Raw genomic sequence first — 24946 nt, 5'->3', positions numbered from 1 at the left:
GTTCTAATGCGATTTTTTCAACTCCCGGGGCCTTGTTTCGAGTTAGATTTTTCAGTGCTATGTCAAACTCTTCACGCAGTATCATATCTCCCATTTCATCTTCATCTACATTCTCTTCCATTTCTTTAATATTGTACTCAAGAACATAGCCCTTGTATAGGTCTATTTACTCCTTCCACCTTTCTGCTTTCGCTTCTTTGCTTAGTACTGGGTTCCCATCTGAGCTCTTAAAATTCATTCAAGTTGTTCTCTTTTCTCCAAAGGTCTCTTCAATTTTCCTGTAGGCTATATCTATCTTACCCCCAGTGACATGCGCCTCTACATCCTTACATTTGTCCTCTAGCCATGCCTCCTTAGCCATTTTGCATTTCCTGTCTATCTAATTTTGAGATGATTGTATTCCTTTTTGCCAGCTTCATTTGCTGCATTTTTGTATTTTCTCCTTTCATCAATTAAATTCCATATCTCTTCTGTTACCCAAGGATTTCTACTAACCCTCGTCTTTTTACCTACTTGATCCTCTGCTACCTTCTCTCAAAGCTACCCATTCTTCTTCTACCGTATATCTTTCCCCCATTCTTGTGAATAGTTAGCTAATGCTCTCCCTGAAGCTCTCTGCAACCTCTGGTTCTTTCAGTTTATCCAGGTCCCACCTCCTCAATTTCCTACCTTTTCGCAGTTTCTTCAGTTTTTATCTACAGTTCATAACCAATAGATTGTGATCAGAGTCCACATCTTTCCCTGGAAATGTCTTACAATTTAGAACCTGGTTCCTGAATCTCTATTATATAATCTATCTGAAACATTCCAGTATCTCGAGGCTTCTTCCATGTATACGACCTTCTTATATGTTAGCTATGATTAAGTTATGCTCTATGCAAAATTCTACGAGGTTGCTTCCTCTTCCATTCCTTACTGCCATTCCATATTCACCTACTACGATTCCTTCTCTTCCTTTTCCTACTGTCGAGTTCCAGTCACCCATGACTATTAAGATTTCGTCTCCCTTCACTATCGGAATAATTTCGTTTATCTCATCATACGTTTCATCAATTTCTTCATCATCTGCGGAGCTAGTTGGCATGTAAACTTGTACTACTGTGATAGCCGTGGGCTTCGTATCTATCTCGGCCACAATAATGCGTTCACTATGCTGTTTGTAGTAGCTTACCCGCATTCCTATTTACCTAATGATTGTTAAACCTACTCCTGCATTACTCCTATTTGATTTTGTATTTATAACTCTGTATTCACTTGGACAGAAGTCTTGCTCCTCCTGCCACCGAAATTCAGTAATTACTACTATATCTAACTTTAACCTATCCATTTCCCTCTCTAAATGTTCTAACCTACCTGCCCGATTAAGGGATCTGACATTCCACGCTCTGATCCGTAGAACGCCAGTTTTCTTTCTCCTGATAACAACGTCCTTCTGAGTAGTCCCCGCCCAGAGGTCCGAATGGGGGACTATTTTACCTTTGGAATATTTTACCCAAGAGGACGCCATCATCATTTAATCATACAGTAAAGCGGCATGCCCTCGGAAAAATTACGGCCGTAGTTTCCCCTTGCTTTCAACCGTTCGCAGTACCAGCACAGCAAGGCCGTTTTGGTTAGTGTTACAAGGCCAGATCAGTCAATCATCCAGACTATTGCCCCTGTAACTACTAAAAAGGCTGCTGCCCCTCTACAGGAACCACATGTTTGTCTGGCCTCTCAACAGATACCCCTCTGTTGTGGTTGCACCTAAGGTACGGCTATCTGTATCGCTGAGACGCGCAAGCCTCCCCACCAACGGCAAGGTCCATGGTTCATGGGGGAGGGGGGGAGGGGGGGGACTGTCATAATAGAAATTTTAAATTCATTCGAGGTATCAGTGTACCTTGGAAAGTTTTCCATACATTCGCCAGATCTTCCGGAATTAGCGCCCGTGTATGGAAGATTTGCGAATCTGGCTTCTTGTTCTTTAATGTCGACACTCTCAGTAGGCAGCAATGACCTGTCTTGTATAGGGAGAGGTTGAAACTGTTCTTTCCAGAGATTCGGTTACAGTTGTCCACTCAATGGAAAAACCTAGGTCCTTTTCGTGACTCACCACTCAACATTCACTCACATAAATATTAGGAAGGAATTCATTTTGTCATTCTAATTCAGGGAGCTATACCTGTATTTGTATCTGACGTAGTCCTGTTTTGAAATATTATAGAAAGAGAAGTATTAAGGTTATGTTAATATCCTAGTAGTTTCGAGATTTAAATGATCTGAATTTCATCTGCTGCAAAACTTTAAATAATTACAACAAAATCCTAAATGCTTTTCATCAAGAGGCAAAATTTTAAAAGTAGGGCTAATTCTTGTTACGTTTTCATGCTTTTATTGGAGACAAAATACAATTTAAGAACAGTAGCATAACTTTAATTAATCTAGATACCTTCAGTCGGTACGACGCAATATGTGCCTAAAAGGAAAAATGACCCAATATTATGATTTATAAATAAAATTTGGTCCTTTGACTTGAAGTGAGTGAGTTTCCTCTCTTGGTACACACTGTGGTGCATTTGAATAGATACATCATAGCGCATAGACATAGCTGGGTTACATAATACATTCTGAACCAGTTGCTGTAACATTGGGAGGGCAATTGTTTTGGTTTCCCACCGGTTTAAGTAATCGCTGTTTCTATTCAAATATGACTCAGATAAATATCTGTCTAGTTCGACCATCACTACAACCTTGGAAAAGGGAAAACCCACAGGACAGCTGGTAATATTTCATCCACAATCTCAAAGGAATGTAGTCTGTTTGTACTTTCAAGTACAACACAAGTTATGTCTTTCAAAGGCCAGAGGCCAGTTCCCATAAAAATAATTATAAATGATTATAAAACAGGAAGCATAAACACGTTCAGTCTCATAGGAAGTGCTATTTCAGTCATGACAGAATAGGACATGCGAAAATGTAGAAAGGTTGAACTATATTAACACAAAAATGTGTAGAGCCTTCCGAACTAAAGTATGAAACGATAATTTACCCAAGTTCTACAAAATGATGTCAGAACCAATTATGACATTTGAAATAGTACTGTGGCAGTACGAAAACAAAAAAGAAGTAGTAAATAAAGAATTCAAGCATTGGAGACGTGACTCCTAAGAATAATATCTGAATATACAGTCTCTGACAGGAGCATGTGTGCTGATATCAGAGAACAGAGAGTGAAAAAACTTGAATCAGGAGATTAAGGAATACACGAACTACTAAATGGACTACACGAAAAGAATGGAAAATGGCAGAATAAGTGAATTATTGATGAATTATTACCTGCTGGGCTTAAGGCCTTGAGGAAGATGGAGGAAATGGTGAAAGATTAATAATTACAACCAAGAGGATGTAACAGGCTAATTATTAATATATACAGATGAAAGGTAAAGACATCTCATAACTGTAAAATCTATATATAATGCATGTGTTTGTGTGTGTGTGTGTGTGTGTGTGTGTGTGTCTGTGTGTGTGTGTGCGTGTGTATGTGTGTGTGTGTGTTTGTGTGTGTGTGTGTGGGAGGGTGGGTGGGTGGGTTGGTTGGTGTGCATTGTCATATATGTAAAAAAAATAATGTGAATACATTCTCTTATTATGATAAATAGAAACACCCACCCCCATGAACCATGGACCTGGTCGTTGGTGGGGAGGCTTGTGTGTCTCAGTGATCAGATAGCCGTACCGTAGGTGCAGCCAAAATGGAGGGGTATCTGTTGAGAGGCCAGACAAACATGTGATTTCTGAAGAGGGGTAACAGCCTTTCCCGTAGTTGCATGATGGATGATTGACAGATCTGACATTGTAACGTTAACCAAAACGACCTTGCTGTGCTGGTACTGCAAACGTCTAAAAGCAAGGGGGAACTACAGCCGTAAATTTTCCCAAGGGCATGCTGCTTTACTGTATGGTTAAATGATGATGGCGTCGTCTTGGTTAAACTATTCCTGTGGTAAAATAGTCCCCCATTCATCTACATCTACGTGATTACTCTGCTATTCACAATAAAGTGCCTAGCAGAGAGTTCAATGAACCTTCTTCTAGCTGTCTCTCTACCGTTCCACTCTCGAACGGCACACGGGAAAAACGAGCACTTAAATTTTACTGTGCGAGAGCTGATTTCTCTTATTTTATCGTGATGATCATTTCTCCCTACGTAGGATGGTGCCAACAGAATGTTTTCGCAATCAGAGGAGAAAACTAGTGATTGAAATTCCATGAAAAGATCCCGTCGCAACGAAAAACACCTTTGCTTTAGTGATTGCCACTCCAATTCACGTATTATGTCTATGACACTATCTCCCCTATTTCGCTATAATACAAAACGAGCTGCCCTTCTTTGTACTTTTTCGATGTCATCCGTCAGTCCCACTTGATGCGGAACCCACATCGCACAGCAATACTCCAGAATAGGGCGGACAAGCTTAGTGTAAGCAGTCTCTTTAGTAGATCTGTTGCACCTTCTAAGTGTTCTGCCAATGAATCGCAGTCGTTTGTTAGCTCTACCCACAATATTATCTATGAGATCGTTCCAATTTAGGTTACTAGTAATTGTAATCCCTAAGTATTTAGTTGAATTTACAGCCTTCAGATTTGTGTGAGTTATCGCGTAATCGAAATTTAGCTGATTTCTTTTAGTACTCATGTGAATATTTTCACATTTTTCCTTATTCAGGGTCAATTGCCGACTTTTCGCATCATACAGCTGTCTTATCTAAATCATTTTGCAAATCGTTTTGATCATTTGATGACTTTACAAGACGGTAAATGACAGCATCATCTGCAAACAATCGAAAACGGCTACTCAGATTGTATCCATGTCGATAATATAGATCAAGAACAATAGAGGGTCTATAACACTTCCTTGGGGAACGCTGGATATTACTTATGTTTTACTCGATGACTTTCCGTCTGTTACTACGAACTGTGACCTTTCTGACAGGGTCTGCAGCTCGTAGTCGTACGGTAGCGTTCTCGCTTCCCGCGCCCGGGTTCCCGGGTTCGATTCCCGGCGGGGTCAGGGATTTTCTCTGCCTCGTGATGACTGGGCGTTGTGTGATGTCCTTAGGTTAGTTATGTTTAAGTAGTTCTAAGTTCTATGGGACTGATGACCATAGATGTTATGTCCCATAGTGCTCAGAGCCATTTGAACCATTTGAACTTTCTGACAGGAAATCACGAATCCAGTCGCACAACTCAGGCGATATTCCTTAGGCACGAAGTTTGGTTACAAGATGCTTGCGAGGTACGGTGTCGAAAGCCTTTTGGACATCTAAAAATATGGAATCAATTTGGCATCCCCTGTCGATAGCACGTGTTACTTCATGAGTATGAAGAGCTAGTTTTGTTCCACAAGAACGGTAATTTCTGAAACGGTGCTGACTATGTGTCAATAAATCGTTTTCTTCGAGGTACTTCATAATGTTCGAATATACTATACGTTCCAAAATCCTATTGCAAATCGACGTTAGTGATATAGGCTTGTAAGTCAGCGGATTACTCCTACTTCCCTTTTTGGGTTTTGGTGTGACTTGAGCAATTTTCCAAACTTTAGGTACCGATCTCTCTGTGAGCGAGTGGTTGTATATAATTGCTAAATATGTAGCTATTATTATCAGCATACTCTGAGATGAACCTGACTGGTATACAATCTGGACCGGAGGCCTTGCCGTTATTAAGTGATTTAGGCTGCCTCATTACTCCGAGGATATCTTCTTCTATGTTTCTCATCTTGGCAGTTGTTCTTGACTGGAATTCAGGAATATTTACTTCGTCTTCTTTGGTGAACGAGTTTCGGAAACCGTGTTTAAAACTCTGCTTTAGTGGCACTGTCATCAGTGACTTCACCGTTGGTATCGCGCATTGAAGGTATTGATTGCGTCTTGCCACTGGGGTGCTTTATGTATGACTAGAATCTCTTTGGGTTTTCTGCCAGATCTCGAGACAAAATTTCGTTGTGGATATTAATAAAAGCATCTCGGATTGAAGTACGCGCCATATTTAGAACTTCTGTAAAACTTTGCCAATCTTGGGGATTTTGCGTTCTTCTAAATTTGGCATGCTTTTTCGTTGCTTCTGCAACAACGATCTGACCCGTTTTGTGTACCATGGGGGACCAGTACCATCACTTATTAATTTATGTGGTATATATCTCTCAATTGCTGTAGATACTGTCTCTCTGAAAATATTCCACAACCTTTCTACACTTACATGATCAGATCGGAAGGAGTGAAGACTGTCTCTTAAAAGGCGTTAAGAGTATTTTTATCATATTTTTAAATAGATATACTTTATTTCTTTCTGATGGTTGTTGGTGTTACGGTATTCAGCCTAGCAGCAATTGTCTTGTGGTCGCTAATCCCTGTATTCGTCACAATACTCACTATTTGTCTTGAATTATTTGTTGCTAAAAGCTCAAGTATGCTTTCGCAAACATTTACGCTTCTAGTGGGTTCATGAACTAATTGTTTAAAATAATTCTCTGATAAAACATTCAGTATAATTTCGGATGACATTTTGTGCCTGCCGCCGGCTTTAAACGTATCATTTTTCCAGTATATCGAGGGTAAATTAAAGTCACCACCGACTATAATTGTATGAGCGGGGTAATAATTTGAAATGAGACTCAAGTTTTCTTTGAACTCTTCAGCAACTATATCTTCTGAGTCTGCGGGTCGGTAAAACGATCCAATTAATAGTTTAGTCCGATTGTCAGCTATAAACTCTACCAATACTATTTCACACGAACTATCTACTTCAATTTCTCTACAAGGCAAACTACCTCTGACAGCAATAAATACTCCACCACCAACTGTATTTAATCTATCCTTTCTGAACACTGTTAGATCGTTTGAAAAAATTTCGGCTGGACTTATTTCCTGCTTTAACCAGCTCTCTGAGCTTCAGTGCTTTCTATTAGGGCTTGGAGCGCTGGCTCTTTCCCAACACAGCTACGACAACTTACAACTACAATGCCTATCGTTTCTAAAACTACCTTACTGTGTTCTACCGGCCCACTTTTAGACGGACGTCCCTTCCCTGGTTCGGATCTCCAGGTGGGGACTACTCAGGACGACTTCGTTATCAGGAGAAAGATAACTGGCGTTCTACGGATCGGAGCGTGGAATGTCAGATCCCTTAATCGGGCAGGTAGATTAGAAAATTTAAAACCGAAAATGCATCGATTAAATTTAAACATAGTGGGAATTAGTGAAGATCGGTGGCAGGAGGAACAAGACTTCTCGTCAGGTGAATACAGTGTTATTAATAAAAAATCAAATGAGGGTAATGCAGGAGTAGTTTTAATAATGAATAACAAAATACGAGCGCGGATAAGCAACTACTAACAGCACAGTCATCGCATTATTATAGCCAAGACTGACACAAAGGCCACGCGTAACACAGTGGTACGACTTTATGATGAAGAGATTGAAGGAATTTATGATGCGATAAAGGAAATTATTGAGATAGGTAAGGGAGACGAAAATTTATTAGTCGTGGGGGACAGGAATTCGATAGCAGGAAAAGGAAGAGAACGAAATGCAGTAGGTGAATATGGACTGGTGGTAAGAAAGAAAGAGGAAGCCGCCTGGTAGAATTCTGCACAGAGCATAGCTTAATCATAGCTAACACTTGGTTTAAGAATGATGAAAGAAGGTTGTACATGTGGAAGAGGCCTGGAGACGCTAGAAATGTTTCAGATACATTATATAATGTTAAGACCGATTTCAGAACCAGATTTTAAATTGTGTTTCCAGAGGCAGATATGGACTCTGACGAGAATTTATTGATTATGAACTGTAAATTAAAACTGAAGAATAGGAATCCCAGGATATGGGAACTGGATAAACTGAAAAAAACCAGAGGTTGCAGAGAGTTTCAGAGAGAGCATTAGCGAACGATTCACAAGAACAGCGCAAAGAAATACAATAGGAGAAGAATGAGTAGCTTTGAGACATGAAATAGTGAAGGCAGCAGAGGATCAAGTTGATAAAAAGACGGCAGCCAGTAAAAATCCTCTGGGAACAGAAGAGATACTGAATTTAATAGATGAAAGGAGAAAATATAAAAATGCAGTAAATGAAGCAAGCGAAAAGGAGTACAAACATCTCAAAAACGGAATCGTCAGGAAGTGCAAAATAGCTAAGAAAGAAAGGCAAGAGGACAAATGTAAGGATTTAGAGGCATATATCACTAGGGGTAAGATGGATACTGCCTACAGGAAAATTAAAGAGACCTTCGGCGAAAAGAGAAGCACTTGTATGAATATCAAGAGCTCTGATGGAAACCCAATTCTAAGCCAAGAAGGGAAAGCACTAATGTGGAAGGAGTATATGGAGAGTCTATACAGGGACGATGTACTTGAGGGAAATATTATGGAAATGGAAGAGGAAGTAGATGAAGGTGAAATGGAAGACATAATATTGCGTGCAGGATTTTACGGAGCACTGAAAGACCTAAGTCGGAACAAGGCCCCAGGAGTACACAAAGTTCCATTAGAACTACTGATAGCCGTGGGATCGCCAGACATGACAAAACTCCACCATCTGGTGAGCAAGATGTACGAGACAGGCAGGCGAAATACCGTCATATTACGAGAATAATATAGCAATTTCTATCTCAAAGAAAGCAGGTTTTGACAGATGTGAAAATGACCTATCAGTTTAACTAGTCACAGCTGCAAAATACTAACACGAATTCTTTGCAGACGAATGGAAAAACTGGAAGAAGCTGACCTCAGGGAAGATCAGTTAGGATTCCATAGAAATGCTGGAACACGCTAGGCAATACTGACCCGACGACATATCTTAGGAGATAGATTCAGGAAAGGCAAACCTACGTTTCTATAATTCGTAGACCTAGAGCAAGCTTTTCACAATGTTGGCTGGAATACTTTTTTTTAAATTCTGATGGTAGCGGGGTAAAATACAGGGAGCGGAAGCCTGCTTATAACTAGTACAGAAACCAGATGGCAGTTATAAGAGACGAAGGGCGTGGAAGGAAAGCTGTGGTTGAGAATGGTGTGAGACTGGGTTGTAGCCTATCCCCGATGTTATTCAATCTGTGTATTAGCAAGCAGTAATGGAAACAAAAGAATAATTTGTAGTAAGAACTAATATCTATGGTGCAGAAATGAAAACATTGAGGTTTGCCAACGACATTGCAATTATGTCAGAGACAGCAAAGGACCTGGAAGAGTAGTGGAACAGAGTGGACAGTGTCTTGAAAGGAGGATATGAAATGAACACCAACAAAATCGAAACGAGGATAACGGAAGCAGTCGAATTAAATCAGATGGTGGTGAGAGAATTAGACTAGGAACTGAGGCACTTAAAGTGGTAGACGTGTTTTGCTATTTGACTAGCAAAATAACTGATGATGGTCCAAGAAGAGATGATAAAAAATGTAGACTGGTTACAGCTAGAAGTACGTTTCTGAAGAAGAGAAATTTGTTAATATCGAGTATACAGGGTGTTACAAAAAGGTACGGCCAAACTTTCCGGAAACATTCCTCACACACATATAAAGAAAAGATGTTATGTGGACATGTGTCCGGAAACTCTTAATTTCCGTGTTAGAACTCATTTTAGTTTCGTCAGTATGTACTGTACTTCCTCGATTCACCGCCACATGTGTGGGCTGACGAGAATCCGCACGCAATTGTGCAATCACGTCATCAACACAGACTTTCTGTGAACGTTTGGGCAGGCATTGTTGGTGATGTCTTGATTGGGCCCCATGTTCTTCCACCTACGCTCAATGGAGCACGTTATCATGATTTCATACGGGATACTCTACCTGTGCTGCTAGAATATGTGCCTTTACCAGTACGACACAACATGTGGTTCATGCACGATGGAGCTCCTGCACATTTCAGTCGAAGTGTTCGTACGCTTCTCAACAACAGATTCGGTGACCGATGGATTGGTAGAGGCGGACCAATTGCATGACCTCCACGTTCTCCTGACCTCAACCCTCTTGACTTCCATTTATGGGGGCATTCGAAAGCTCTTGTCTACGCAACCCCGGTACCAAATGTAGAGACTCTTAGTGCTCGTATTGTGGACGGCTGTGATACAATACGCCATTCTCCAGGGATGCATTAGCGCATCAGGGATTGCATGCGACGGAGGGTGGATGCATGTACCCTCGCTAACGGAGGACATTTTGAACATTTCCTGTAACAATGTGTTTGAAGTCACGCTGGTACGTTCTGCTGCTGTGTGATTCCATTCCATAACTAATGGGATTTGAAGAGAAGTAATTAAAAATGAGCTCTAACATGGAGAGTAAGCGTTTCCGGACACATGTCCACATAACATATTTTCTTTCTTTGTGTGTGAGGAATGTTTCCTGAAAGTTTGACCGTACCTTTTTGTAACACCCTGTGGATTTAAATCTTTCCTGAGTATTTATTTGGAGTGCAGCCATTTATGGAAGTGAAACGAGGACGATAAATAGTTTAGACATGAAGAAAGTAGAAGCTTTCGAAATGTTGTGCTACACAAGAATGCTGAAGATTAGACGGGTAGATCACATTACTAATGAGAAGGTACTGAATAGCATTTGGGAGAAGAGAAAACTGTGGCAGAACTTGACTAGAAGAAGGGATTGGTTGGTAGGACACATTCTGAGGCATTAAGGGATCAACAATTTAATGTTGGAGGGAAGCATGACGGGTAAAAATTGTAGAGCGAAACAAGACATGAATACACTAAGCAGATTCAGAAGGATGTAGGTTGCAGTAGTTACTCAGAGATGAAGAGTCTTGCACAGGACAGAGTAGCATCAAGCCAGTCTGTGGACGGAAGACCACACCAACAACAACAACAACAGCCAGTGAAGCCAAACTCATACGCAGAGGCACTGAGAAAGGAAGAGGACTGCAAGCCATATCAGTGGCTGAACCAAGAGCACGCAGATCAGACTGACTCCAGAGTTGGTTTGTAATCCACACTTTGTGACTGGCCAGCGGTTGGGATTGGCCGAAGTGTGGGATCGGCCAGTGATTGGGATCTATGCTGTGCGTGAGATCAGCTGGCGATTGGGATTGCTTGGCATGCAGGATCAGCTGGCGGTGGGGATCACACTTCATGTGGTATTGGCTGGTGGTCAGGAATGCATGAGAAATGGGATTGGCTGGCGATCGGGATCGCGCATCACGTGGGATCAGCTGCTGAGACTTAGGGAACTGTCGCTTTGTAATCCCATTTTTGCAAGTGATGACTGAAGACAGCTGGTTGTGTGACTCACATCATCATCAAGAATATATTCTGAGTGCAAAAGCATGTTAATACAATGTAAACATTCATTGGGCTTTTGAATTTTAGATTTTCTTTTCAAATCGGAAGATGAAATACAGGGGGCAAATGGTAACTATTGCTACATACCGCAGCAATGTAGATGAACTCGAGACGAATAATTTGATATATTCCACCTGTCATCTATCATGTTGGGAAACTACCTCAGTTTGGTTAAAAGACTCTCTGAGATGAGATGAATACACACCAAGTGATATTGTCATTATTCTCTCACTCTTTTCACGTAAATTATTAGTACTAGAGAAAAAAAAAGGAATAGGACCTTTCTTGTAGGAAAGTTGATGCAGTTTAATTTTGTACTGGGATACGTTTTCGCTAGAGGTTGCGTTTTTTGAATTATTAAAAAAAAGTTGTTTGACAAATGTATGTAGTTCACAGCCTTCCCACATACCGCTGTACAAAATGAGCGACTACGTGATTTACCTTCCACAATCGACGCTTCTTGGTGTTCACTGCTTCTGAAAGTAAGATGCTGTTTCGCCAGTAACGAGCTTCAGCCAACTGAATGTGTTAGCCGCATTCATCCTGGTGTTTTGTGGAGGCTCGCGTACTGACGAAACAGGCTCTTACATTCAGAAGGAAGATTAGAGAGGCAATGAAAATAGGTAAGCGTCCCGCCAATATGAACAGAAAAGAAGGATACCGAATTCCAACGCCTTGGATGCCAGTAATAACAGCGTTACTAAACGGCAGCTCACGTGAAGCAATACACCAAAAGCGCGCGGGAGATCGCAGCGGCCGCAAGTACATAAAGTACTGGCGCGCCGGAGCCGGCGCCAGAAAGCAGGAAAACAACGCCATGTCACAGCTGCCGCCTGGATTCCCATTTGCCGATTTCCACCCATCACATGCATTAATGCAAACAGCGATCAAAACGTAGGGTTTCCACCAATTAAAGGAAATTATAAAAACACCAATAAAGACTTCTAACACTCCTCCAGATCGTCCTTAATAGCATATCATTACATAACAGTCACGGCTGCAGGTATGTAAGAAGCGAAACTTCCTCATTCAGCAGTAAACAAAAACTCTCTGAAGAGGTCACTTGCAAGAGGAACCGAAACGTCGTTAGTTCTACATGTTGACAATGCGGTCACAAAATCAGAAAAAAATATTGAATATGACAATGGTCGCGGAAGCATAATTTTACATAAGTCCATTTTACAATTTTAAAGTGCATGACAAAGTTGGTGGTGTAATAGCCCAGTCAATGCAGAAAAAATGACGAATATGGGAAATGGAATGAAGCGATCGTGTGGCATTGATGATCGAGAAGTCGTGCCCGAGGAAGTTCGGACGCCGGGTGCAAGTCTTATTTCACGTGTCACCAGAATGGGTGACTTGCGCGTCGGTCATGATGAGATGGTGATGAGAACAAGGCGACACCCTATCTACAGGCGGAGAAAATCTCTAGCCTCGAAGGGACTCCAACCAGGGCCTGCTGCATTGTAGGCAAGCACGTTACCACTCAGCTAAGCATGCGGAAGAATACGGGAAATAATTTGTCTCGTTGCACAGTATTGTACAGGGTAGGATGCAATGCCAACAACAATATGTTAGAAATAATGACTGTTGAGGGACGATTGTTGGGGTGGGGATGCATTTAAAAGCAACTTTTTAGCCTTTTCTTGAATAACATGAAAATTACGGTTTCTAGCGCAAAAGTATCCCAGTGCAAAATTAAACTAATTTACACAGTGAAAAACCAGTCGCACCCATTCAAATGCTTGCTAATTGAATTTCACCTATATGAATTTTCACAAAAGCTCATGAAACCAAAACTACGAATTGTGTTGCCCTTGTTAACACCAGAAACACAGAAGTCAACTAAGTAACTTTTTCAACAGAGATATCAACTAATTTTTTCCTGTAGCAGAACAACAGTAGTTCTCGATGACAGAAACACGGGTCTCATGTGTGAAAATGTCACCATGTTTCGCCAAAAGTGCTAGGACATGATAAACCGACATAGTTCAAATATATTCTAATGCCGTCCCTGCTGAAATCCTAAGCTATATCAGTTATTAAACATTTTATGGGAACATGCGTATGTATAGACCATACCACGTGCAGTGAATTGTGATGTCAAGAAGAAAAACGATTCAAACCAGTAAAACAGACCAGACATTTCGGCTTTGTATTTATGCACTGGAGCATACAAAAAAGAAAATAAGAGTCTGTGCGTGGCATATTGCAAGCAAAGAACGTAACAGGGGACGTTGGAAATCTGGGCAGAGAAGTAGACGAATGGAAAAAGTAAAACACGCACGTTGATTTGCGCTTTCTCGTACACATCTCTGTAACTCGCAAAGCTATTGGAAACTGTAAATAGCCTGCCGGTCATTAAAACTGCAACTTCAGCTTGACATAAAGTGAGTAAACGTCTGGATATGGAAATGACTAGCAGCTCAGCGCAGTCGCACAGTCCAGCAAGAGGAGCGCGATCTACATTTTGCGCATAACTTAAAATAACATACAATGTCTCTCTTTAAGCAATCGTACCTAAATATGGGTGATTTGTGGGAAGGTCGTGTTATGCCTCGTGAGAGAAGGAATTAATGTCTACCACCACGTGTTGGATTTCGAGATCCAGACTGAGAGTATCATTCTGCGATATTCTTACTTGCATTGTTCGGGATCGCTGGACTGCCACGTGAATACAGTATCGATGGGCTTAGGACGGCCATACTCAACGCCAGGCAGGATCTGAACAGCAACACGTTACTAGCGCCGAGAGGACACACATACTGAGTTTGCTGGGTCGTTAAAGTCATAAAGCTATTGACGTACCTTTATCGGGAAATGAACTATTTAGCAGCAAGGCCAGTACACACACGGACAGTGTGACTGTTTTTGGACGACTGTTGCTGCGTTACAGTATGACGTGGCAACAGAGAATGGCCCGCCGACAGTAGGGTGCACAACGAAAACACTTTAGACAGGAGCGGCACCTCGTCACCTGCTTAAACAAGTGTGTGCAACACTGCGATGAAGGTATATGTGTGTGAGTCCGTAACTAAGTGACGAGCATGTGGGACGACCATGTGGAGGACACGGATTCAATTCCGAGTACTGCCAGAGAATTTTTTCTTGGTGGGACGACTGTAAAGGAGTATACTCAGCCTCGTTGTGACAGCAGAGGAGCTACTTCAGTGAGAAATAGCGGCTCCTATATGTGGGAAACTGACGGTTATAGAAAGCTTGTTTCAATTCTAAATGCTGTAAAAAGTATAAGAAAACTGCTAGAAGCTGTAACATGTACATAAAAATAATTTTAACAAGATTTTCTTAGCTATGAAATCATCACGGGTTATCAGCCGAGTGGCGTCGTCTTCTAGTTGCAACGTTTCAATGGATTGCGTATCCATCATCTTCAGGCGAAGTGTCGGGATGTTGCCTGCCGCGCGCCTTTGTAGCCGCTGGACTGCCATCAGATTTCGGCTGGCGACCAATCACGTGCCAGCGGAATCGTACCGGGTGCTTGGCGCCACCGGTGGTTTGGGGTGGGAGGGGGGGGGGGGGCGGCACGAGAGTGCGGGCGTCGATTCCCGGTGTCTGTTCATATCAGCGCCGGCTGCGGTCCCCTTCAGATCGCAGCATTCTTGCCGAATTTTCCCCTATTGCCGGATCCCAAGCTGTCCTGGGATGGTAACCACTGTCTCGCTTAGTTAAATTTTCGTGCAGACTTATCTCTACCGCTTCTTTTATCACCGAATCACAAAATCCACTGACGCTGCGTAACTTCTTTATGCAGTCGCAAGATTTTTCTTATATTATAAAATGAAGCATATGGGTATCGTGTTACGCAATGTCATGTGTTCCAGTGGAACACCATGATTTAAATTTTCAGTTCATCACAGTTAATACATTCAAATATTGAGAAGAAAGTCAAATAACATTTAAACCGCCAAAGAGAGAACTGTGTAAAGACGTATGTTTCACATTGTAGACGATGCCTGAATCTGTGGTACAGCTTGTGGAACATCGTTACGGTATCGTACTATGACATTCTACCACTGTCAACAAGCACAGTCAGGCACATCTGTTAAATTTATCGTAATTACATGCATTTTGAAGGTATTGGACTTGGTTAATATTATCGCAAAGGATGAACGCGTGAAACTGAAGATATGTATTAACTTTGTTACAGGAATGGGGTTTGGGTTGGGGGTTGGGTTGTTCGGGGAAGGAGACCAGACAGCGAGGTCATCGGTCTCATCGGATTAGTGAAGGACGGGGAAGGAAGTCGGCCGTGCCCTTTGAAAGGAACCATCCCGGCATATACCTGGAGCGATTTAGGGAAATCACGGAAAACCTAAATCAGGATGACCGGACGCAGGATTGAACCGTCGTCCTCCCGAATGCGAGTCCAGTGTCTAACCACTGCGCCACCTCGCTCGGTACAGGAATGGATTAAGATATCCTGTTCGAAAGAGGAATTGAGGAATGTTGCTGGTCAAGTTGATGAACTGACATTTTTTGAGTAATTTAAGCCTACAAACAATATTCGGAAAAGGAATTGTAGCTGTCTGGTGGACTAATTCCCACTACAAAATGGATAACATAGCGAATTCAACTACGTACCCGCTACTTGCAATTGCGTTCAGATTTTATATATCGTGTTTCTCATTAACTGTATTCATTTTTCGCATGTATTAAGTTAATGATAAAACTCTGCCCTAAGTGTCTGTTACCCCAGAAAAGAATACGAAGAACCCCTACGGGAAGACCCATCGTTCGGAACGTTCTCCGCTTCGAAAGAATTTGCAAGTAGACGCTGAAAGATATCCCTGCTCCGTTGGCGTAATTCTGTAAAGATGGAAAATGGAAATTGTGGTGAGAGGACGCTGTCTCGTATGCGGCACTCAGTGCTTCACACAGGCACACGGTCGCGCACACACATAAACACGCGGACTCGCTGCCACGTATACGTATCGCCTCTCGGCCAGCGCTGTGTCATAGATTTCCCGGGGGACAGAGCGACTTCCCGGACTATTTGCGGGAGACCTTACCGCAAACAAAACGAACAGCGCTTGGAACGCGCGCAGTCTTTCCTTCCTCCGGCGTCCCTCTTACCCGGAGCAGCGCCGAGGCGCCGTGCTCGTATAGAGCCGACGCCGGGGCGGCGGGCAGGGTCTCGTCTCCCCGGCGCAAAGACCGTAGCCGCCCGGCGCTGCGCCTTTCAGCGACGGAACCGCTCCGCCCTTCCGTCTCTCACTGGCTCGTCCTGTCTCTGCAGCCCACCGGTTTCCAGCATCACTCAGTCTGAATACCTCAGTGGTCTTTGATTAAAGCTAAAAGCTATTGCTTCCCCCCCTGCTTCGCAGTCTCATCGAATTACTCCGACGTCCAAGATGCTGATTTTGTTTGAATTCAGACTCAGTCTGCCTGCGTCTTTTATGCGGGCGCAGTTTATTTCTGTGCGGGGACCGACCGTGGCAGAATGCAGTATGTAATACTCCACTGGGTGTCACAAAGGAAAGTTTACTTTAAAGTTCAGGAATTTACTTCTTGAAAGATAACGCCATTTAAATGCAACTCAGCGTGCCTACTGCACTCATTTAGACCATGCCCAAAATTTTGCATGACGGCTCGGATTGTAGACACAGAGATCGCTGCCATTTGGCTACTGATATTTGGCAACGGCCTTGGCGCAGTGGATACACCGGTTCCCATCAGGTCACCGAAGTTAAGCGCTGTCGGGCGTGGCGGCACTTGGATAGGTGACCAGTCAGGCCGCCATGCGCTGTTGCCATTTTTCGGGGTGCACTCGGCCTCGTGATGCCAACTGAGGAGCTACTCGACCGAATAGTAGCGGCTCCGGTCAAAGAAAACCGACATAACGACCTGGCGTGCGGTGACCTGACCACACGCCCCTCCTATCCACATCCTCATCTGAGGATGACAAGGCGGTCGGATGGTCCCGATGGGCCACTTGCGGCCTGAAGACGGAGTCCTGGCTACTGATATTTGCTTTCAGTTGCTCAAGAGATGTCGGATTATTGACAAACGCTTTACATCTGACACATCCTCACAAGAAAAAAATCCACGGGCCTCAAATTTCGACTGCGTGGGAGCCAGTTTATATTCGTCGCTCCTAGAGTACGATCTACCAGGAAAACCTTTCACGTACTTGCAGCATAGACGCATTGTATGTGCGTGCTGTGGCTCCATCTTACTGAAAACTTCTTCTTTAATAGAAAGAAAAACCAGTCCAAGTTGCAAATATTTTGTTTTTCATTCGATGACTAGTTTCGGGCCGAGACCCATTTTCAAATCAACCTACAGGGCGGTAAGCCAAATTTACATTCACGCATGATACACTATTACCAAATTCTTGCCGGCCGCGGTGGTCTAGCGGTTCTGGCGCTGCAGTCCGGAACCGCGGGACTGCTACGGTCGCAGGTTCGAATCCTGCCTCGGGCATGGGTGTGTGTGATGTCCTTAGGTTAGTTAGGTTTAAGTAGTTCTAAGTTATAGGGGACTTATGACCTAAGATGTTGAATCCCATAGTACTCAGAGCCATTTGAACCATTTGAACCAAATTCTTAAGCATATACCACACATACAGAACATATCGTTTTAAACGTACATAATAAAGTCTGAAATGTCATTTCCGAAGATGTCGAAAAAAGGGTGATGCACATTACAATGCATACATATAACTCGCAGTTCACTCCTTCACCTGTCGTAAGGAAGCACCGGGAAGGGGGCGCAATATCAGGTTATAGGAAACCTTTTTATTTATTAAAACGTTCTACAGTCATCAAGAATACAACAATCCACACAACAGCCGTACAAGTACTCTATCAAATAAATACTTTTTAAAATCTTTACCAAAAATAGTCAAATACTTAAAATCACTGACCAATAGTACACAGCATCGCCACAAACGGCATGTATTACGAAATCCCGAGGTTTTCTTACGACAGAGGAAGGAGTAAACTGCCCGTTACCTGTACGCATTACAATGTACATTACACATTTTTCGACGTGTTGCGAAATGCCATTTTCGACTTTGTTACGTAAGTTTAAAACGATATGCTCTGTATCTTTGACATGTGCTTAAGAACTTGATAATAACTATGTTGTGCATGAGTGTAAATTTAGTTTTCTGCCCTGTGAGTTGACTTGAAAATATGTCTAGGCCCGAAACTGATCATCGAATGAAAAATGAAATGTTTGCAACTTGAACTGGTTTTCCGTTGTACTGAGCAACAGAACTTGCTGCCGCAAGTTACTCCAGCGTGCTGAAAGTTCGTACACATCTTCTTTGATTATAATCAGAAATGTTTTGCAACTCAGGAACCAAAAAGTCATGTACCATCGTCACATAACCTTCCAATATCACTGTAACTGCACGGCCATTCTCGTCCTCGAAAAACTACGGGCCTGTTACTCCATGCGCCGATATCGCTACCCACACAATAACTTTTGGCGAATGAAGCGGTTTCTCATGCTTCTGTTTATTGTTAGGTGCACTGTAGTTGACGTGAACGTTCAGATAAAACTGAGACTCATCAGAAAACAAAATGTTGTTAAATGAAGGGCAATCAGTCACATCACAAACGAACTGCGGACTATGCCTCACATCTTGAGGCTTTAATTCTTTCACCAGTTGGAATTTTTAACTGTGCGGTGCAGTGATGATATATGCACATTTAAGGAATTTGCACGCTTACGAATGGAGAGGTTGGATTGCTACGAACAGAGCGATTTACTCTTTCCACGGATTCGTCCGCTCTTGATGACCCTGGTCACCCGTATTTCCGTATGGCCAGTGTTTAACGGGTCTCTTCAAACGTTTCGATCCATTTCCGGATAAGGGGAACACTTGGAGCACCATTTACATTGTGCAGACCTGCAGTCTACAATCACTACAAAATATCCTCCGTGCTACAGTCGCCGAATCAACGTGTTTGTGAAACTCGGGCACACACAATGCGTGGTCCGCTTCCGAGAGGCGCTGCATATAGACTGAATTCCTGAGGCCAAGCAAGCAACGACGTATTCCTCACTCTGCTCCGATGTGCTGCGCTTTCGCAGAGAGCTCTTGAAATATAAGCCTTCTTTCGAGACACCTTGGGTCGCGTATCATAATTGCAGTTTTTCCTCTAAAGGTGCACCGCCTTATCATGCCTTGAGCTAGAAAGTTTTCTATACCGGACTCTTTATTAGTAATCCTCACATAACAAATTCGATAATAATGCACATCACGTCAAGTCAACAAGTCAGCGAGCGCACGCATTTGCCTGCATTTGTACAGTGACCCTTAGAAATTAAAATTGTAGAGCCGCAACAAGTCACACGTAACTTTTTCTTCATTTTACATGTCTCAATCGACCAACGCGAGAATCTTCATAAATTACATGGCCGAGGGCCACTCGTTACAAAATTGGGCTGCGTGTGTTCTTGCTTTGACGCACACTAGGGCACCAAATGTCATCTATCACGTGGCCCGCTAAATCACGTGATCTTACTCCCACAAAGAATGTCAGAGTTTGTTTGGAGCAGTGGGTGACATGTAGGAATCAACACCACCGCAGTTGGGTAGCTTTGAGGAACAAATTACCAATGAGTTGCTGCATCTATACATGAAAAACATAAGGAAACTTGTTTACTCTCTTCCTCGCCGACCTGAGGTAGGTATCAAAGCTAAAGGTGGTGCTACATGGAATTAGAGTGGGAAAGGAGTGAAGGGGAGGGCCCACTTTGACCAATATGCTTAATATAAAACTGTTTAAACCAAACTATGTTGATATTCCTTTATAACTGGAATATAGGAATCCTCACGGCCCCTTACACGACTATTGAGCATTCAGCGTCTGGTGAACGTCCTTCACCAACAGAAGTAGGCACTCACTCGACTGGTTGGTTGGTTGATTTGGAGGAGGACACCAACAGCGAGGTCATCGGTTCCATCTGATTGCAAGGATGGGGAATGAATTCGGCCGTGCCGTTCAAAGAAACCATCCCGTCATTTGCCTGAAGCGATTTAGGGTAATTACGGAAAGCCTAAATCAGGATGGCCGGACGCGGTTTTGAACCGTCGTCCTCCCGAAAGCCAGTCCAGTGTGTTAACCATTGCACCACCTCTGTCTGTCACGCACCCGACAGAGGTAGACGAGCAGTAAAGTGAAGTGTGCAGCACAGCAGTACTTGACGTCAGGACTACGTCAGCGTACAAATACCTACAGTGAGACTGTAGCTTTGCTGTTGCCACCCTTCTTGAAGAGTGCCTCCTTTCTGGTTGTTTCCGCCGTCCCTACAGTTTCAACAATTACGCTAATAATATGCCGTTTTACGACATTGTGCACACAATTACTTGTCTCCTATTTCACTGCTAAGCCAATACCACTACGATTTGTCTTCGTAACTTTCGACTAAGCAGTTTCCGCAAAAGGGTTTGTTTTCTCAATCAGTTATATTACCGTGGTCCATGAGTCCTAAAGTTTAAATCATCATCCCAGAACAACCCTATTTTCTAAATGGTTACTATGGTTTCTGAAGAAAAAAAACAGTAGATGTTAACATAAGTAGTCTACACTTATGAGAGGTATCGTAAAACATAGATGGTGCTGCTTTTCGGGTACCAAACTACACTCCTGGAAATTGAAATAAGAACAACGTGAATTCATTGTCCCCGGAAGGGGAAACTTTATTGACACATTCCTGGGGTCAGATACATCACATGATCACACTGACAGAACCACAGGCACATAGACACAGGCAACAGAGCATGCACAATGTCGGCACTAGTACAGTGTATATCCACCTTTCGCAGCAATGCAGGCTGCTATTCTCCCATGGAGACGATCGTAGAGATGCTGGATGTAGTCCTGTGGAACGGCTTGCCATGCCATTTCCACCTGGCGCCTCAGTTGGACCAGCGTTTGTGCTGGACGTGCAGACCGCGTGAGACGACGCTTCATCCAGTCCCAAACATGCTCAATGGGGGACAGATCCGGAGATCATGCTGGCCAGGGTAGTTGACTTACACCTTCTAGAGCACGTTGGGTGGCACGGGATACATGCGGACGTGCATTGTCCTGTTGGAACAGCAAGTTCCCTTGCCGGTCTAGGAATGGTAGAACGATGGGTTCGATGACGGTTTGGATGTACCGTGCACTATTCAGTGTCCCCTCGACGATCACCAGTGGTGTACGGCCAGTGTAGGAGATCGCTCCCCACACCATGATGCCGGGTGTTGGCCCTGTGTGCCTCGGTCGTATGCAGTCCTGATTGTGGCGCTCACCTGCACGGCGCCAAACACGCATACGACCATCATTGGCACCAAGGCAGAAGCGACTCTCATCGCTGAAGACGACACGTCTCCATTCGTCCCTCCATTCACGCCTGTCGCGACACCACTGGAGGCGGGCTGCACGATGTTGGGACGTGAGCGGAAGACGGCCTAACGGTGTGCGGGACCGTAGCCCAGCTTCATGGAGACGGTTGCGAATGGTCCTCGCCGATACCCCAGGAGCAACAGTGTCCCTAATTTGCTGGGAAGTGGCGGTGCGGTCCCCTACGGCACTGCGTAGGATCCTACGGTCTTGGCGTGCATCCGTGCGTCGCTGCGGTCCGGTCCCAGGTCGACGGGCACGTGCACCTTCCGCCGACCACTGGCGACAACATCGATGTACTGTGGAGACCTCACGCCCCACGTGTTGAGCAATTCGGCGGTACGTCCACCCGGCCTCCCGCATGCCCACTATACGCCCTCGCTCAAAGTCCGTCAACTGCACATACGGTTCACGTCCACGCTGTCGCGGCATGCTACCAGTGTTGAAGACTGCGATGGTGCTCCGAATGCCACGGCAAACTGGCTGACACTGACGGCGGCGGTGCACAAATGCTGCGCAGCTAGCGCCATTCGACGGCCAACACCGCGGTTCCTGGTGTGTCCGCTGTGCCGTGCGTGTGATCATTGCTTGTACAGCCCTCTCGCAGTGTCCGGAGCAAGTATGGTGGGTCTGACACACCGGTGTCAATGTGTTCTTTTTTCCATTTCCAGGAGTGTAATTACGAACGCCATGAAAAGCTTTGACCATACACTCTGTCGTACAAAAATTTGTTAACAGAAAAAAGTAGAAGTGACAACTTCTTCCTATGAAAAAAAAAATTCAAAATGTGTAACACTACAATCTGTGTGAGTGTGTGTGTGTGTTTGTGTGTGTGAATGTGTCTGAGTGATTATTTAATTGTCAGCCTGTTAGCCATATTTTGTACTGAAAGTGTGAACTGTAATTGTAAAGCTGAGTCGTTCCACACCATAGTGAGGGTCACAATTACTATCCATTTAGATGCAGATACGCCCTAATACAAAAAAGGACACACAATGAAGGAATTATCTGAATTGGACGTAAATCGGTTGTCATGTTCACGTTCATAGAAATGATAACAATTTCAGAAAAAAATTATGATATATGGTAGAGGAAAAGCTTCACAAATTGAACAATTCAAACACGCGTTGGTCGAGGTCTGGCCCCTCGGCAAGCTGTTACTAGGTTTTGTACTGATTGACAGAATTTCTGGATGGTACACATCGGGCATGGCAAATTTTGTCCAAATGACGCGTTATATTGCCAAACTCCTGAAGCAGTTGGATGGCCCTGCAGTTAATGCTCCAAACGTGCACGTTTTGGGGGAGATTCGGCGGTTTTTCTGGACAAGGCAGGGTTTGCGATGCACGAAAGCACGCATTTTCTTGCTGGAATGTAATTTCAGGATAGCTTGCCATGAAAGGCAAGAGAACGGGGTGTAGAATAACCTCGACGTTGCATTGTGCTGTTATGTTGCCGTGTATGACAACCAAGGGGATCCTGAGATGGAAAGAAATGACACCCCAAGACAATCGCTAATTGTGGTCGGGTCATATGGCGTATGACAGTCAGGTTGGTACCTCACCACTGTCTGGGGCGTCTTCAGAATGTCTTCGGCCTGCAATCCCGTTGACTGAAGTACAATTCTCTTCAATGATGAGTCTGGCTACGAAGTGAACTGCCGATGACCGGCGAAAACCTGTTGGGAGACACGCAAGACTGCGGCGGTATACCAAACAGTCACCCGCCAGAAGTGATGGTCCAGGGTTCCTTTCCTTTTCATCGCAAGACCTATTTGCTCGTCTTCCACGACACCCTCACAGCGCAATGGTACGTTGACGATGTTCTACAACCTATTTTCTTGCCTTACAAGGCAAGCCATCCTAGCCTTACATTTCAGCAAATTAACGCCCATCCACACACACACAGTGAGATTTTCTGTTCCTTGTCCTCGTGCTTGCGAAATCCTACCCTGGTCAGCAATGTCGCGCGATGTCTTCCAAATTGAGAATCTACGGAGCATTATGGGCAGGGCTCTCAAATCAGCACGGGATTTTGCCCATTTAAGGCCCCAGTTCGACAAAATTAGGCACGATATTCCTCAGGAGGACATCCAACAATTCTGTAACTCAACGCCAAGCCGAATAACTACTTGCATAAGGGCCAGAGGCAGTTCAACGCGTAATTTATTTACTTCATTTGTGGAGCTCTTTCTCTGGAAGAAATTATTCAGTTTATCTGAAATAGTAATTATTTGTTTGTGTGTATGTGTATGTCTCTTCTACCGATTTCCGTCCTACTCGGATAATTGCTTCGTGGTGCGTCGGTATTTTTCCCCTTAGAGCTTAACGAAACTGAACACCAAACTGCGAACGCGGCATTGGACTTGTGTGACATTCTTGTTGACATTTTTAACTCTGCATCAGACTTCCGTTGGACATACGAAGAATAACTTCTTGAACATACATACCAAGGACCTCAGTACGTCGTCGGGCACGTTGCTGGAGCTGTTGCAGAGCGCGTAGACGGCGGAGTGTGAGAAGATGACGGGCGCCTGGCTCGCTTCCAGCGCGTCCTTCATGGTGGCGACGCTCGCGTGCGACAGGTCCACCATCATGCCCAGGCGGTTCATCTCGCGCACCACCTTCTGCAACACAGCAACGTCACAACGTGCTTCTGATTCGTCAGTGGGCAGTTATTACTAGACAGAAACAAGGAACACATGTAGTCTACGTATTAAGTAATACTCATTTGTTTTGTTGAACGATTAATATTACGAGCGGATGTCATCGTTTCAGCTTAACTACGGGCAGTCTCAACATGACGACTTGATATGTGTCATTGCAGATTTACACTCCTGGAAATGGAAAAAAGAACACATTGACACCGGTGTGTCAGACCCACCATACTTGCTCCGGACACTGCGAGAGGGCTGTACAAGCAATGATCACACGCACGGCACAGCGGACACACCAGGAACCGCGGTGTTGGCCGTCGAATGGCGCTAGCTGCGCAGCATTTGTGCACCGCCGCCGTCAGTGTCAGCCAGTTTGCCGTGGCATACGGAGCTCCATCGCAGTCTTTAACACTGGTAGCATGCCGCGACAGCGTGGACGTGAACCGTATGTGCAGTTGACGGACTTTGAGCGAGGGCGTATAGTGGGCATGCGGGAGGCCGGGTGGACGTACCGCCGAATTGCTCAACACGTGGGGCGTGAGGTCTCCACAGTACATCGATGTTGTCGCCAGTGGTCGGCGGAAGGTGCA

General features: G+C 44.0%; 1 protein-coding gene across 1 annotated transcript in view; it reads right to left on the bottom strand.

The window, feature by feature from the left end:
• The window catches only part of LOC126176705 (dipeptidase 1-like), an 83654-nt gene extending 59390 nt beyond the window's left edge, over positions 1-24264 (bottom strand). The window contains exon 1 of the mRNA XM_049923873.1: positions 24150-24264. Coding sequence (XP_049779830.1) covers positions 24150-24260 — 111 coding nt within the window. The 5' untranslated portion in view covers positions 24261-24264. The remainder of the gene's footprint in view (positions 1-24149) is intronic.
• Positions 24265-24946: the final 682 nt, after the last annotated feature.

This window comes from Schistocerca cancellata, chromosome 3 (genome assembly GCF_023864275.1).
Source record: "Schistocerca cancellata isolate TAMUIC-IGC-003103 chromosome 3, iqSchCanc2.1, whole genome shotgun sequence".
NCBI classification, from domain to species: domain Eukaryota; kingdom Metazoa; phylum Arthropoda; class Insecta; order Orthoptera; family Acrididae; genus Schistocerca; species Schistocerca cancellata.
This window is presented reverse-complemented; position numbering and strand designations above follow the sequence as displayed.